This window comes from Xenopus tropicalis, chromosome 10 (assembly GCF_000004195.4).
Source record: "Xenopus tropicalis strain Nigerian chromosome 10, UCB_Xtro_10.0, whole genome shotgun sequence".
NCBI classification, from domain to species: domain Eukaryota; kingdom Metazoa; phylum Chordata; class Amphibia; order Anura; family Pipidae; genus Xenopus; species Xenopus tropicalis.
Window position 1 is genome coordinate 19,491,319 of NC_030686.2, and position 18,049 is coordinate 19,509,367.

Consider the following 18,049-nt stretch of genomic DNA (forward strand, 5'->3'; position numbering starts at 1 on the left):
CCAATGACTGGTGATAGAACAGCCATATATCTCAGTGTGAGGAACATATTGAGTCAATATGTTGTGGTCCTTTCTTCCATTGACCCATACTATGTTAATTGCGTAGAATAACAGCCTTTTCTCAAGAAGCGATACAAGGTCTGAAGCTCTGATGTGCTTTGGAAGAAAATGATATATTGGCATTGAAAAACCCTTATTTAACATAAACCCCTGTGATACATTAGCAAAAAGTTAAGCCAGTTAAACTCTCACAGGCAGTTTATTGAACCAACACACACAAAAGCAAAATCACAACATCAAGTGTCTTTCATCAGGTACCTGTATATTCTATTGTAGCTAAGAACTGTATTGTGTTTAAGTTTGTGCTTTGGCAAAAATGTAGCATACACAATATTAGCCTCCAAAAGTGTTTAAGATAGCTCAATCCAGCAACATGGCACACTTTACAATTTTTTTTCTGTAGACTGCAGCCAGTGCAAAGATCCCAACAGGGAGCTCCCACACATCTGCTCCACCCCCAACAAATACTGGTCCTACTACTTAATTCTAGGAGATTTTAATGATGCTAATGCTGGAGAATGTGATTATATTTTTATATTATATATTAGGACTGATCAGGAGGAAATGCAATGAGGAAGAAAAATTACAAGCCAGTTCTTCCCACAAGGCTTTGACAGAACAGCCACAGGCTCACTGCACTGCAGATAAGGGATCTTTTAGAAATAATACACCCATCATTTTAATCAGTTTTAAAATCCTACTACAATAAATCAACAATTCTTTTGGCATTGCACACCAAATCGCATTCTGAGCCAGTTTCCATGCAACCATAGAATGCATCAAAATAAGCAAATAGCTTGTAAGCATTAGGAGTAAATATATCCAGTTTTGGAGGAATGAGGTAGCATCTCTTTCACTTAATCCATCCTTGCAGAAGGGTTGGTAACCACCACCAATTAATACATTACAAATATGGGATGGCAAAAAGACATCAGTCAAGACACCAAGAATTAAATGTGGTTTGTCGGTAACTTGATATAGGAAAAAAAGGTCAGAACAATGAAGATTTTTCTTATATCACGAGGTATTAGAATGTGGCCAAATCTCCAAGCCAATCACCCAAGTGTATCTGGTGGAGTAGTTGGGTGTGCTGTTAACTCATAGGCTGTCCTGAGTGTATTATGTTTTTCTGGGTTGCATGTGTTGAGCATTCCACCAAGGGTTCTTGTCCAAAATGGATATGCCAAGGTGCTTGTGTGACTGTAAGAATGGACTGGGCAGAAATGCTAATAAAGCAGTAAATTAGGCTACTACTACAAAAAAAAAAAAAAAAAGGCCAGAGAGCGCGCTTACCACGGATTAAAACGAGAGGACAGTTGAAAGACTGACCCTGGGCAGATACCTCAATTTACCAGGTTTATTAAAATGGCCTAGACTCGCAAGTAGAAGATTCATTTAACCAAAAGACAGCAGCTGAGTTGTCAACTTCATTTGGTCTCCAACATTCAAGACATAGACCCTGAAGGTAATTTATTCCAGTCAAACCAACCTTTAGTTTTCAGTGAACTAGAAAGACCCCCAGCTGATATAACAGCAAAATGCAATTATGTATGAGATATTGTCAGTACGAAAGAGCAGTTACAACGGCTGTGGGTTCTGAAGGAGTGCAGGGAGCATTGAAGTTCATGCTTGTAGTAAAATGAACACCTGCCTTATTAGAAACGTATTATCAAAAAAAAATGAATGTTTAATGATGTAAATACACAAGAGAAATAGGCATATGAAAAGGAGAGAATCACATATAGAAACAACATTTCGCAGATGAAAGCGGCATCGGATAAAATCAAAGAAAATCACGGCAAAACCGTGCCCTTTGGTAAATCTGATGCACGTTGCCAATTTCACATAGGGGAGCAGTGAACGTTCTGTATAGCAACCCTGGTGTTTGTTGTGGGCAAGAGAGTATATACCTATCCACTGCAACATGGGGATGAAACATCATCTGGCAACCAAAGCATGACATCTCTACTTTGCTTAGTTCCATCCCCAAACACAAACACAACACACACACACTATAGGACCATTATTACCACCAGCCAACCTTCCACTCCCTCTAAGCTGCACTACACCGCTCTAGTTTTCTTCTTTCTTGGCATCCTTTTTTGCATCCTCCTTAGCATCCTTTTTAGCCTCCTCTTTTGTTTCTTTTTTCGACTCCCCCTTGGCTTCTTTTTTGGTTTCCTCCTTTGCATCCTTCTTCGCCTCGCCCTTTGCATCCTTTTCTCCCTCTTCCTTTGGCATGTCAGGGATCAGGATAACTTTGCCAACATTTTTCTTCTCTTGCATTTGTCTCATTGCATCCCCCACCTAGAGGGCAACATGAAGAAACCCAGTGAATTGCCATCACACCAATACATTTGATATTGTTTGAACTATAAGACCCTTGGTGCTGGTTGTGTTTTATTTTGTATTTTGTATTCCATACACAAGGGCGGCTATCTATTAGCATTTTGGAGTGAGGTGCTGTCGGACTTATAAATAATTTAAAAGCAATATATATCTGCCTACTTTTCATTGCAAGCTGGCTGATAAATCTGGCGCTCAGTGCAAAGAGCATTGGCAAGAGGTGCAACCAGCCCTGTCCTTACTGCCTGCCTTAGAGTCATGATGCGCCCCGCTCCACACCCTTGCATGTCTGAATGCTGTACAAGGTACAAGGGGGAAATGGGGCATCTACCTGCTTCCCTCTGCCCACCCATTTTAAATCTTGAGCAGATGAAAGAGCTTAGAGGCCTGCACAATGCCCCATGCAGTGGCCAAAGTACAAAAAAATGGCAGATTGCAGCCTTTTTGCACCTTGATCACTGCATTAGCACCATAAGATCCTCTGGGCAGGGCTTCCTTTGCCTCTTGTATCAATTACTGGCTATATAGCCTGTGTTGCCCATAGCAGCCAATCAGATTTTAACAGTTGGAAAACCAAAGCAAAGCATCTAATTGCTGATTGGTTGCCCTGGGCAACATCACTGGTAATGCTTCACTCCACTTTTTACACAACATGATAAATATACCCCATGTGTGCATGTATATATTATGTATGTATCTAGAGCACCACTTTTGTTTTTGCTTTAATTTTATTGAATTTTGGGCAATTTTATTGCACTCTGCACTGTTCTTGCTTTGCAGTATTTTCCTCTACAAGCCACATTGTTTGAATTCAATGCACAGAGGTTCACCCCATGTTGTATTATATGACGTGTAAGAGGAAAGATGCAGTAAAGGGAAGGGAAGGGGGGCATGGGAAAGGGAAAGTAGTGCGAGTGCAGGGGTGGAAAAATGTCTGCATGCAGGAGAGAGAAAGAATAATAAGAAAATAAGTGGTGCAGGGAAAGTGTGTAAGGGAAAAAGGGCTATGTACCGAGATTTGGCTGCTGAATGAGCAGGATGGCCAAAACTAAACTTGCAAATTTGTACCCTATAGTAACTGCCAATGAAACCAGTATTTGTTCCATTCTGCTCCGGTTCGGACTCCTAAGATGATGCAACAATTCTTCAGGCAGGACTAAATGCATGAACTAGAAAGTGCAGATGGTAGCCAGGGGGACAGACAGTGGCCGTTCCATTTACAAATAACAAAGGAATATGGTCATGGGAAAACATCACGCAAACGTGAAAAAAAATCTGAAATCAGATTTTCAAAAACAAAGATTTTTTTATATTTAAATTTTGAAATTTCACATGGGGCTAGCCATACACTTCATTTCCCAGGGTGCCACAACCAGGTGACCTGGTTAAACTGGATTAACTTCAGTCACACTTTACTGCTGAGCTCCAAGTTAGAGTGATATCACCAGATCAGCAGAACAATAGGAAGGTAGCAAGACAGCAGCTCCCAGTAGTTATCAGAATAGCACTCAATATGAAAGAAATCCAAGTCTGGTTTGCGACTCCTCCAGTTACATAGAAGTAGGAGAAACGATAGGTTGCCTGAAAGCTCAGCCTCAGGCAAAATGCTTTAAGATGGCTGCCTACACACTAATATTACAACTAAAAAATAAATACATTTCTTGATCCAAGAATAACATTTTAAATGGTATAGAAAATTATTTGCTAAGTAAACAATTTAGAAAAAAAAAGTACACCACAAAAACCATGACAGTATTCCTTTAAAAATCATTGAAATCAGTAGTGAATATGTATATTGGGAAGTGGCTTAGAGTTAAAATTTGTTTCATTAGGTGAAAAGTTACTTAAAGGGGACATATTGTGTAAAAACAAGAATGTACCAGTGCATTATACTCTTTTAAAAATATGCTTTTAAATGTGCTGAGAAAAGTTGTTTTCCAGGCTGATTTATTTATTTTGCCCCAAAAACCCTTCTAGTCCTGCCCAACTATCCCAGTTCCTGCTGCCTCTGGTGACACTCCGCACACTGCACTGCAGGATAGGAACCACTCAAAAGCTAGGCTGACCTGATAGGAAACTGAAGCCCATCTTTGCTTGTGTGACTGCAGGGCTGCGATTAGCTATTCCCCTTCTACTGTGCATCTAGCAGGAACCATTAGAATATGCCCACACCTTGTTTAAAATAGGACAGGGACCACAGCAGATCTGTAGGGAGCTCCCATAAAGGAGCCATTTTTAAAGATAATGATAATTTTTTTGCCCAGAGTGAAACCAGCACCATATATTGCCTACAAGATTGGTAAGGGATTTTATCTATGCTATAGGTCTCAGTAATCACCCCTAGCATATTCACTATTCAGGAATCCTGATGGCACTGCTAAAACACTTTGGCTAAAGGATGCAGTATAATTGTTAACTAGATCCATGCTGAGAAACCGTGTCATTCTGTACATTAAAGTGCTGCATTATATTGGAATGATTCCATACAAAGGAGTCTATAAAGCCTTTGAGCAGAAAAAGAGCCATAAACATGACTGAAGAGCCATATCCATCCCACATGCCTCCCATTGGACAGCACTGAGTGAATGAAAGGAATCCTATACAATAGTAACACCACTATTAGCCCCACCTACCTGTTCAAAAGAAAACATGGTATCAATTTTCGGCTTGATCTTGCCCTGCTTGTAAAGATCCAGCAGTGTGACCACTACGCCCGTGATCAACTCCAGTTCGTCATCGAGATGCCCCAGATGAAAGCCACACACTGCCTTGTTTGCATTTATGAGCTGCATGGCTGTCACGTTGAACTGGTTCCACCAGGACTTGGCCAACGCCATCAGGTTTTTCTTTTGTCCAGTTAACAAATTTGCCGCCCCTGAACATAAAGCAAAGCAGTTACCAAACACACATTTGCAACTTTGCATGAATTGCCCACTCAAGTGGTTGGTCAAATGGGAATGATCTGATTGCTTGGCCCAACAGATTTTCAAGGCAGTCTGGCTGGGCCCCAGAAAGATATCTACTTTGTTTTGGCGCCACACGTGGGGCAATAAGGTGTTGGCCCCATTATTTATTTGATGTACAACACCTGGGCTATATTTTTACCCCCTTATTCCCCACCAGACTAGTCCAATGGCGGAGCTGAGGGAGACTAATCAGAACATGTGCATAGACTGTACTGTGCATGCACCAATATGGTAAGAGAAGACATGGGGGACAATTCATAGCGCCAGGGCTGTATTGGCAACCAACCCCAGCCACTGCCATCTACCTGCCTGTCACTTTTCCTACCTGAATAGTATATATTAAAATGGAAGCAAGGGGTTCTGCTCCTCCTCAACTCAGAATTTCTTGCCTAAATGCATTTTTCCCCCATATAGGCTGTCATCCTAGGCATGGGCCCTTGGGCGACAATAAGCTAAATATGGCCCTGCCTAGGGCAGCTCTGTATATTAATCCTGCACTGCATGTCACTTGAAGGCACCTGAATGATTTCAAAGCCAGATAGGCTGTTTGGGCTGGTTCTGAAGGAAGATTGCTTAGTGCCATTTACCTCACCAGCAAGTTGACCGACTCTTACAGGGTTAAATAAGTTGCTTTGCAAATGGAAGGCAGTACTAAGTCTGAGCTGAGCCTGCCAGGCTTGACATCTTTGCAGGTGCCTCTAGGCCCTTATACAATGACCATCTAGCCGGCTTATACTGTACATTGCCGTCATAGAGGCAGCCATATATAATAGACATGCAAAATAAATACAAGCTGATGCCTTTTAAGGGAACTTCACCCAAACACAACTTAAAGGAACAGTAACACCAAAAATATAAAAGTAATTAAAATATAATGTACTTTCGTCCTGCACTGGTAAAACTGGTATGTTTGCTTCAGTAATACTACTATAGTTTAGGTAAACAAGCTGCTCTGCAGCCATGGGGGCAGCCATTTAGTCTGAAAAAAGGAGAAAAGGCACAGACAGATAACAGATAGAATCGCATAATAGATAACAGAAGAACAGTTCCCTAAGCCTGGCCTACTGTTCTCCTGCTGATCTGGCTGACTACTTTGAAACTCAAAAAAATGTAACAGTAGTCGACTGTCCTCAGCCTGCCTTCAGTCTGCATCCTCCAAATCCCACAATTCCCTGCACATGTGATGTCAATAAGGAAAGGAACCTCGCAGTGCAATGCATTGTGGGTTATGTAGTTCCTGCATGCTGTCTGTAAGCTCTGGATAAGTTGTTACAATTTGTAACATCAATGTTTTAGTCTTTCCTCCCCTGGCAGAATTTCAAATTATGCAGAAAGAGAACTGTATTGTAGCTGGATTTCAGCATGGAGATTACATGGATAGGTATATTAGGGGTTTCTGTGTTGTGTGGGGCTCTAACAAATTTTGGTTCTGAAGCCAGAGTTCCCCTTTAATGAAACATTTGTATCAAAATACATTTAAAGTAGATTTAAACATTGGCATGGTAAAATACACACAATCAGCACAGTTCCCCTTTAAGGATTAGATGCAAAACAGTGACACAACCCAAAGTTAGAGGGTCGTATTCTGAACTTGGTCAGAGAATAGCCAAAGCTGTCTGTAGGACAATAACATTTCAAGCTTGAATCAAGCCCTCTATACTTCACTCTTCAGCCCACCAGCTAATGAGAAATGAAACAACAAATCTCATTTACAGAGAAACGCCTGTGAACATTCCACAATGGATACTGTATTCCATGTTCAAGCGTATTGCTCAGTAATGGCACGTGTGCTTCAAGCCTGGGAGCTAAAGGGGTAGCTTACATTTGAAATTAGAGCACTTTGAATTTTTGTTCTGCAACTATCAGGCCTGGAGCTTATCTGGTTGCTAAGGGTTATTCACCCTAGCAACAGTAAAAGTTGGAAAGTCAGTAAAAAAAGATGAAAGAGAAGAGAATGAAGAGGAAGGTAAGGAATAAAAAAAAACAAAAAAAACCACAGCATTAAAACGGATTTATTTCCAACCCATGAATTAGGACTGGATTGCACAGTAAGAAAATGCCCTTTAAAAACGTGTGTCCTCCATTTCGGAAAACCCCTACTCTTGCATCGGATTGCTACTATATAATTCATCATTCTGTAGTTTGTTCTGTGAGGAAAGATCTACTCATTTGTATTCTTGGACTCTCTTTAGGCTTTGGGACATTACCTGTAATATAGCACCTTAATCAATGCAAAACCTGCAGCATCTGCTTCCAAAGGCTTATTTATACAGATCCCATGTATTAATGGACTTAATTCATTTATTTCTGCACTTACCATAGATCACCAGCTTGCCCATAGGTTTCAATAGGTTGAAGGCTTTACAGGTGTCTGTTCCTCCAAGTGGGTCCATGACAATATCAACTCCTAGAAGAAGACAGTGTTTTTAGAGCAGAAGTCAGTATAATGTTTATGTTGCTGTATGGAACCAGCCCTCTGCAATAGATTGAAGGCAGGACAAGCAGAGTACAGCAGATCAGCACCCACTGCACGATGCCCTTCTCTTACCCAATCACTAACCAACATGGGCAATATATCATAACTATTTTGGGTGAAGGGCCTGGATCTGAAGCGCCATTCTTCACCGTGTATAACCCGCCCTGACAATGTCTGCTCTAACATTATCCTGACAATTGGTGGTGTGCAGATCACTAAAACTGACCCTCATCCAACCCTTACCTGCCCATAGTGAACCAACGGACCTCACTTTGTCAACCCGCCTGCCAGTGATCACCTACAGGGAGGGTCTGATGAAAGCTGGACCCACCATTCACCCATACCAGCAACCCCATTTCAACCTAAACCCACCGGACCTGTGAGTATTGGATATAGCTACACATCACTAATGACTACTTAAAAATGTAGACATATACTGTATGAACCCTTCTCAATATACTGATTTGCCCAAATGGCACATTGTTTAATGGTAGAAGAAAGAAAAAAAAAAATATAAACTCAACAGAAATATGCCATTTGCAAAAATGTCCAGTCAGCGTGAGGGTCAGAGCAGGACGACATTTCTTCGGGTCAAAATCAGTACCTTTTGGGGAAACTTTTCGCACCTCCTCCACATAATCGTTGCTCCTGTAGTCAATGGGATGGGAAACCCCACTCTCCTTCAGGCTTTCATGCTTTGACGCAGATGCAGTTCCAAATATTGTAATGTTCTCCACTGTTTTACAGAGCTGAACAGCTGCCGTCCCCACGCCACCTAGATTGACAAAATATTCATAAATTACAGGCCATTAGCACAAAACCCCAATTTTTCATAAAAAATATTTGATCATCATTTCAACAGTATTGATAAATAAAGGGGATATAACAAATATCCGGCACATTTTGCATTTTGCAATTCATTGTGTAATTTAGATAAACATAAATGCATACTTTGTATGTTGAAAAATACAGTAAAATACAAGTACACCTCTACATTGATTTTCCCCAGTACTCATCATAAGTGCCCTTCAGACTGAGCCCCCTCTGTCCCTGTGCCCAGCCATTCCCAGTGGGCCAGCCCCACAGTTTGGAAACCACTGCTTTAGAGTATTGGGATTATTGACATTAAGGGACATATTTTCTAGCTTTGGCCGGATGTTATATCCACAGAATATTCAGCTAAATACCAAACCAAATTCAAAATAATTTGAATCATTGGAAAAATAATATTAGGATTATAAAAATAATATTGCTTCTAATATATTAAAAGCTCAGTTAATTTAGGAGAACTGAACCCTATTTTCTAATTTAATTTATTTATGGGCTATTCTGTATATAGAGCAGAGAGGATGTATTGTCCTTTAATAAAAAGCAAGGATTTTTGAAGTCAATAGATGAATACAGATTTATGTCAGCTGTTCTTTATATTCCTGGAATTCACATTTTTCTGTGACTGTGTGGGAGAATAAAATGCATACATTGTGCACCAAATGGTGAGAAGTAAACAGGGGTTGTCTCTTATACATTCGCTCTTTAAAAGTTCAGAAAATCAATGGCATGAAAGAAATGGCACCTTAATTATTTTACATTAAAAGGGAACAGATACAGGAGTGGGATCCATAATATGGAAACCCACTATCCAGAAAGTTCAGAATTACGAGAAGACCATCTCCCATAGACGTAATTTTAATACAAACCTCTTTTTTTTCAAAACAAAAAACACAATAACTTGTAATTCATCCCGAATAAGAGATATTTAATCCTTATTGGAGGCAAAACAATTCAATTGGGTTTAATTAATGTTAAAATATTTTTGTAGCAGACCTAAGGTAGGAAGACCCAAAGTACAGAAAGATACCTTATTTGGAAGACCCCAGGATCTGAGCATTCTGGATAACAGGTCCCATACTTGTATAGTGTCTAGTTAAAGGACATGTAAAGCCTACATTTGCCTACAATGTATATCAGTTGGGCACGTCTCCCCCACCCAAATGCAAAATTTGTACTGTATATATTCCCCTCCGTTTGCTAGAACCATCACATTTTCCTAAAGCAAACAGTAGCTTTCACCCAGTGGCCATTTTTTTCTGATTCATAATCAGATACATTTAAATCTGCAAACAGCATACACACACAGACCCTTATTCAGCATACATTTCATCAAGAATACAGGCTCACACAGGCAGAACTGTCTGATAAAAGTTCTGCTTTGTTTGAGCTGACCTCAGGCGAGAAAGTTAGGAGAAACATATTGAAGCAGACAGCTAGAGCTGAGTTTCTATGGGAACCAGCAATGCCATCTCTTCATTGGCTGCTAGACTGGAGAGTGTGTTTAGTAATCTGAGCTTAGAACAACTGAGCATGCCCACAAGCCAGAAGTCAAAGCAAATTCCTGAGGGAGGGGGCCCGAGTGGGTTACAGGAGGAGTAGGAAATCTAAGTGATTAAGGGGATGCTGCAGCCTTACTATTAACCTCTGGACAACCAGTTTGGCAGGTATTGAAAGATTTTAAAGAGGCTGTTCACTGATGACATTTTGTGTGTGGGCTTTACATGTCCTTTAAAGCATTCAACTCTTGACCATTTTCCATATGGTACTAACAAAAACCTAATATTAAAATATGTTTTTATACCAAAGTTTTACATAAAAACCTGAAAAATAGAGAGGTACACTGCGGACATGTGTGTTCTTACATAGTACAGGTATGGGACCTGTTATCCAGAATGCTCAGGACCTGGGGTTTTCCAAATAAAAGATCTTCCTGTAATTTGTAGCACCAGACCTTAAATCTGCTTGCCACAGATATGGATTAATGCAACTTAGTTACCACCAAGTACAAGGCATGGTTTTATTATTATAGATTATTTTTGTTTCTGTTATCCGCCTAAAATGGAGTCTATGGGAGATGGCCTGCATGTAATTTGTAGCTTTTTGGATAAAGGGTTTCCGGATAATGGAATCCATACCTGTAATGTTTTGTACGGCAACCTTTTGCAGCAATAACAGTGGTCAGTCTTTTGGGCCAAGTGCATGGCAGCTTTCACATTGTTCGGGGGCAATTAACTGCAATTCTTCCAGGCAGATTTGCTGGTTTGCTCAGGTCCTTTGTGCACACTTAAAAGGAGAAGGAAAGGCTAATAAAGAGTTAATCTCAAACTGCAGGCATTCCTTCAGCTCTCTCAACAGTGCCCTTAAATCTCCCCATATTTCTCCCATTCAGATGATCAGAAGTCTTATATGAAAAAAACACTGAGCTCTGTAAAGAAAGTTCCCATAATGCCTCGCTCCTGCACCAAGAACCAAGACCGGTGTACATGCTCAGTGTGTAAGACTATGAGGAAGCTTCCTGCTGATTGGCTCAGATCCACATTCCTAAGGGGGGGAGGGAGTTCTTAGCATTCTTGAGGGAGGGGAGAGAGCTGCGTGTCTCTGGCAGAGGAAAACAGACAAGAAATCCCGTATATATTTTCACAAAACAAAACAAAAATTTTGAAAGAGAACTCAGTGCAGCGTTTCTGTGAGTTCTTATGGCTGCATTTACCTAGACCTTTCTGATAAAGCTTACTTAGTCTTTACCTTTCCTTCTCCTTTAAAATAGTGCCACCGATTCTCAGATGGATTAAGATCTTTTTTTTTTCATAAGATGAAAAGCAGTCCCAAATACATAGTAACATAGTAAGTCAGGTTGAAAAAAAGACATACTTCCATCACGTTCAACCATAATGCCTATATATAACCTGCCTAACTGCTAGTTGACCCAGAGGAAGGCAAAAAAAACCCCATCTGAAGCCTCTCTAATTTGCCGCAGAGGGGAAAAAATTCCTTCCTGACTCCAAGATGGCAATCGGACCAGTCCCTGGATCAACTAGTACTAAGAGCTATCTCCCATAACCCTGTATTCCCTCACTTGCTAAGAATCCATCCAGCCCCTTCTTAAAGTTATATAATGTATCAGCCAGCACGACTGATTCGGGGAGGGAATTCCAGAACTTCACAGCTCTCACTGTAAAAAATCCTTTCCAAATATTTAAATGGAACCTCCCTTCTTCTAAAAGGAGTGGGTGCCCTTGTGTCCGTTGGAAGGACTTACTGGTAAATAAAACATTAGAAAGGTTATTATATGATCCCCTTATATATTTATACATAGTTATCATGTCACCTCTTAAGCGCCTCTTCTCCAGTGTAAACAGACCCAACTTGGCCAGTCTTTCTTCATAACCGAGACTTTCCATACCCTTTACCAGCTTAGTTGCCCTTCTCTGGACCCTCTCTAACTCAATAATGTCCTGTTTGAGCACTGGAGACCACAAAACAGCATATTCTAGATGGGGCCTTACCAGCGCTCTGTAAAGGGGAAGAATAACCCCCTCCTTCCGTGAATCTATACCCCTTTTAATACAGCTCAAAACCTTGTTTGCCCTTGCAGCTGCTGCCTGGCATTGCTTGCTACAGCCAAGTTTATTATCTACAAGGACTCCAAGGTCCTTCTCCATTATGGATTTGCCTAGTGCAGTCCCATTAAGGGTATACGGGGCTTGCATATTTTTACATGACCTTACATTTATCCACATTAAATCTCATCTGCCACTTAGCCACTCAGATTGCCAGTTGGCCAAGATCCTGCTGCAGGGATGCCACATCCTGGATAGAATTGACTGGTCTGCAGAGTTTTGTGTCATCTGCAAACACTGATACATTACTTATAATACCCTCCCTACCCACCCCCACCCCCGTACCCGATCCTGTAGCCAGTTTTCTATCCATGTGCAAACGACTTCACTAAGACCAATAGACCTTAGCTTAGAAAGCAGTCGTTTGTGGGGAACAGTATCAAATGCTTTGGCAAAATCCAAATAGATTTTATCTACTGCATCCCCACTGTCCAGCTTCTTACTCACCTCATCATAAAAAACAATCTCTCAGCCATGCATTAATCTCCCTATGCTCCCGCTGCCTTCTTAACGTTGCTCGTGGCACAGGTAATATCTCTGAGAAAATTACCTTGGAAGCCCTCGCCCTCAACTTTGCGCCTAGTCTTCCCCAGCCCCTTCCAACAGTTTGTCCACTAGTTCCACCTATCCACCTTTCTAATAATTGAATCCCCTACAAATGATAATGTGCTACCTACATGACCGTGGGATTGGGTCAAAAACACTATAGTGGTCACAAAGGAGCAATAATTGATGGTCATGCAAGTTTTTACAAAGTCAGTTGTGAAAAATAATAAAAATACACATTTATTAATAGGTGCTTGAGTCAAAGGGTGCTCTTTCCACTTCCATATATCGGATACAGTTGTGAAGGTTCAAACCTTCCAATCAGGCAGTAGCTTCAGGGTTCCCACATCCCCTTGCATCTATTGCTGCAGTGCAGTTGTGCCAAAAGAACAGAACGGCAACCATTTCAGGAGGGAAACGCTGCATTGTTGGGGGAAAAAACATGGCAATTGCACCTTGCCATCTGCAATGGTAATATTAGGGTAAATCATCCCTTATGTGTTTGGCATTATTCCAGCCTGCATGGAAAGTTAGCAAAAAGGTAAAAAAAAAACAAAAAAAACCCCCAAAGAACTGAGGGCACATCCCACTGTGACCCAGTTGCAATACGGAAAAAGTTTGTGGTGCGATGAAACTGAGAATACTTTAAACTTTAGCCAAAAAGCTCTGTGTATGGAGAAAATCTAACACTACCCCACCTTGGGGCTTATTTATTAATGGGTAGTAGAAACTTCTGAACCAAAGATTGTTAGGCTATCATGACACCATTATGTATTTCAGGCTTTAAAATAAAAATTTGGCATTTGCAGCAAGAGGTGTTCTTTAATTAAAATTACAGATCCATCGATGATATAAGCTTAGCACTTAAATGTATATATATGGATATGTGTAATCGAAGGTACCAAAATATAGATTGGACCAGAGAACCATTTTTTTGGGGGGGGGGGGGGATATAGAATGCTGTAAAAGTCACTTTTTGTAAATTTGGAAATGTAAAAATCTCAAGCTCTAACAAATATTTGATGGTAGAAAGATATTCAGCATAAATTAATTAATATAGGTGAAGGTATCCGTTCTGGCCTAGCCACATGCCAGTAAAATGCTTCAAGAACAAATGGTAAAGCCAGCAACCTATGTTATTGCAGCAAACGGAGTGATCCAACTTTATTCCAAGGTGCTAAAGACACTTTACTACTGAACAAATGTTTCAGCACTGCATGGTTTTGATCTTTGTAACTTTCTATTTGCCTTACCGCCACTAATTACTAAAAAGTTTCCTTTACTTGTTTTGTTTTGGGTTCAATAATAACCCTTTTTCTTTTCTTTTTTTGTTATATATCAGCACTGCATGGCCCTTCTTCCATGATAAGTGATAAATTCATCCATTCCGAATTTTACACAAATAAGTACATTCCGAGGACACAAGATTTTCTGGGCTTAACTTAACTTACTTTAAGATCCTTGCCATCTACGGAATATTTTAATTTAGTATTACCATATTTTTAAATCCTAATTACAGAAAATGTCTTCAACATGAAAAAAAACTAGAATATTTAAAAAGCATTAAAGGCTATCCTATTATATTATGGGAGTGAATCTGCACTGGCCCCACCACTTAAATATAACAATGTTTCCTCCATAAGAAAACCAATAGGCAAAAGCTTCTTTCTTTTAAGTTATGTCTATGCATGGACTAGATTCAAGTAGGGAACGATGTAGCACGCAATGCAACACTCCCCGGATATCACTGCTGGACTGAATGACCTGGCAAACTCCCGCAGGAAACCTAGTGTTTAGGTTAAGGATATCCTTTGACATTTCGTTTCTAGTATTTAAGAAGCCACTGATAAGATACAGTATTCAAGTGCTAGCTTTTTTCATGCAGTTGGCAGATTTAATGCAGAATATAAGAAGACTATACAGAAATAAAGATGCCCCATTTAGAGAATTTAAATTATTTTTTGTAGTTATTGAATTATTTGCCTCTCTTCTAACTATTGCTCTGTGAGGCTACAATTTAGTTATTGTTACTTTTTCTTTCTATGCAGGCCCTTTACTATTCATATTCCCATCTCCCATTTGAACCACTGCCTGGTTTCTAGGGTAAATAAGACCCTAGCAACCAGATAGCTGGTAAAATACCAAATTAAGAGTTGCTGAACAAAAAGCTAAATATCTGAAAAACCATTAGAATTAAAATACGAACACTAATTGCAAATTGTCTCAGAATTTCAATGTCTACATCAGGGGTCCCCAACCTTTTTACCCGTGAGCCACATTCAAATATAAAAAGACTTGGAGAGCAACAGAAGCATAATACATGTTCCTGGGGGTGCCAAATAAGGACTGCTATTGGCTATTTGGTAGCCCCTGTATGGACTGGAATTCATCAGGATGTTCAGGATGTATCACAGAAACCCACAAGCTAAACTGACAAGTTTTTAGGGCAAGCAAGGGGCACGCCCTCCAGTTGCCTCAGTTGCCCTATTTATTAAGGGGAGTTTTGGACCAGTAGACGAAACCTACTCACTAAGTGTATGCAGTTTCATATACTGTTAACTCTCAGCTGTCATAGGGGTAGGCATAAATCATAAACTGCCACGGAGCCTTGTTTTCAGACTCTGTTTGCTCATAATCCTAAAAACATATCTGAAAAGTTGGCTATATATTGGGTTATCCTTGTTACTCCAACCAGGAAGTGGTTCTCTAGGTGTCCATGTGGCTCAAAGCTGATGTAAAGAAGCAGAAAGTCTGTTTTTATAAGGGGGGAAAAATCACAATATTCAAGAGGTATGAGACCAGTTATCCAGAATGATTGGGACCTGGGCTTTTCCAGATAAGGGATCTTTCTGCAATTTGGCTCATCATGCCTATTAAAAAGTCATGTAGGTAGAGGGCGATGAATGGGGGTGGCCTTGGGGCGCCCGGGTAAGAAATCCGGTGGTGCATGTACCATGAGTAACACTATCTTTTTGTCCTTATGGGAGAAAAAATGTGAACTGCTGTAAATACTACACATTTTCAACCTATAAATGTTGTCAAAACCACAGTTAAGCATGGATTTGGCATTTAGCATGGTCACCCATTGTTTAGGATATCTACTTACAAAATATATCTGACATTTTTGGGTTTATGTTGGTGTTCTTTGTGACGCATAACCCACTCAGTGTGTTTACTTTGCCGTTGCCAAAGTAGTTAACAGTGAAAAATATGTTATCACATTTGGGGTATCTACATAATTATATACATACAGTAAACTCCAATTTTATATTGGTAAAATGGTTTTCCCATAACAAACACTCAGGTTGGCGACAAAAGAAACAAAGCAATGGGATCAGCTATCCGGAAACTCATTATCCAGAAAGCTCCAAATTAGGGGAAGGCCATTTCCCCAAAGACTCCATTTTAAATAATTCACATTTTTTAAAAAGATTTCCGTTTTTGCCATTAAAAAAAAAACCCTAGAAAAATCAGAACCTTGTACTTGATCCACAATAGTGCTCTCTGCACTATAAGACGAAATGTTGATTTAAAAATCGGAATTGTATCTCTAAGTTACCTGGAGCGGTTTCTTGCCGCCCCTGGTAGCTTGCGGGCACTGCCGCCTGAGGTGAGTTTCTCAACTCGCCTCATGGTAGCAATGCCCCTGCAAGTATGGAGAATTAAATTATGGAATGATTCCTACTCTGGGGAAAACCCCAGGTTCAAAGCATTCTGGACCTGTACCACATTTGTACCTATTAAAAAAAAATGTATATTTTGGTTTCCAAGAAACCTTCTTTTGATTATGGTACTGCATTTTCAACAACTACCATAAATGAGAAATACCCTAAAACACAGTGGTCCCCAACCAGCGGCTTGTCGGCAACATGTTACCTTTGAATGTTGCTCCCAGTAGCCTCAAAGCAGGTGATAATTTTTTAATTTCTGGTTAGAAGGAAAGCTTTGATTGCATAAAAACCTAGTGTAATTGCCAAAAGGAGCCTTCTGCAGGCTTCCAGTCAACATAGGGGCTATCAAATAACCAATTATAGCTTTTATTGGCACCTCCATGAACTTTTTGCATTTGAATGTTGCTCAGGGGTATAAAAGGTTGGGGATCCCGGTCCTATGGCCTTTGAATATGCAAAGCGTTCACAGAAATCTTTGTGACACCTCAGTTGTAACCATCCAAATCTGACTGTCATGACCCCAAAAGGTTAAAGCTTTCTAGTCATGGAAAATCAGATGTGAAAGTTAGGCGCAATTGTTTAAACCAAGAGATAATTTATCGGTTCACTTTTGTTTGAATTTCTTTGTAGCCGGATCTCTTTATCCCCTTGGCAAAACAAAGCTTGAACCCAAAGAGGAAGAGCTGTTCCTGGAAAAAGAACAAAGGTTATTATGGGCAGGAAAAGGAAAGGAAGCCTGCGGGACTTGAAGCTACTTGAGGCAGAAGTGAGGTCATTCTGTGGAATTTACTCTGCTCTATGAATAATGTAGATGTTATTCAAATTGTACCAAACCATTAATACTCAAAACTTGTAACTAGTAGTATGGATATGAAGCTGTTCACAGAAACACATGCAAATAAATGGCACAGGCTCTTTAGAAGAGACCAGCTGCAGCTCTTAGGGGCAAAGGTGGCCATATAAGTGTTGAGCCTCTTGTGTGGTATCTCTTCAGTACATGGGCCAATCCATTTTAGTACTGTAGCCCACTTTATGAATAGATGTGGCACTACCTGCTGATATATCACTATACTTGGCGCTTTCAGGAGTCCTGAGCCCCGCTTACTTTGGGGAACAGCTATTACTTTGTACTTTGGCGTGCCTCCACCCAGGATAGGGATAGAATGAACTATAACTCCCCTCCTGGGACCTTGATACTGTACTGCAGTGTGGGGACTCCCAGCACTCCTGGCACCTTGCCCCCTCCCTGGGGTAGTTGCTTACCAGGCAGGTGGATCCTCCGTGTATGCAGAGACAGGACACTGGATGGATGTTTAACCAGTGGAACTTATTTATTGTCACAGATGTATCAGACAGGCAGGTTACACACAGGAGCACTGAGACAGTCAGGGTATACTCCCTCTTCCTTAAGAGACCCTCTCTCCACGAGATATTAGCAGTACTACACGCCAGATGATTCCCTTTAGGGGTTCCCTCCGGTACTTCTCGCCAGAAGCCCCTCTCTAGGGCACTTCCCGGTACTACACGCCAAGC

General features: G+C 40.5%; 1 protein-coding gene across 1 annotated transcript in view; it reads right to left on the reverse strand.

Moving 5' to 3' along the window:
- Nucleotides 1–240: 240 nt before the first annotated feature.
- The window catches only part of vat1 (vesicle amine transport 1), a 42,834-nt gene continuing 25,025 nt past the window's right edge, over nt 241–18,049 (reverse strand). The window contains exons 3-6 of the mRNA XM_002932511.5: nt 8,453–8,623; nt 7,690–7,779; nt 5,040–5,281; nt 241–2,367 (exon numbers count right to left, since the gene is read on the reverse strand). Of these exons, the coding sequence (XP_002932557.1) occupies nt 2,134–2,367; nt 5,040–5,281; nt 7,690–7,779; nt 8,453–8,623 (737 nt within the window). The 3' untranslated portion in view covers nt 241–2,133. The remainder of the gene's footprint in view (nt 2,368–5,039; nt 5,282–7,689; nt 7,780–8,452; nt 8,624–18,049) is intronic.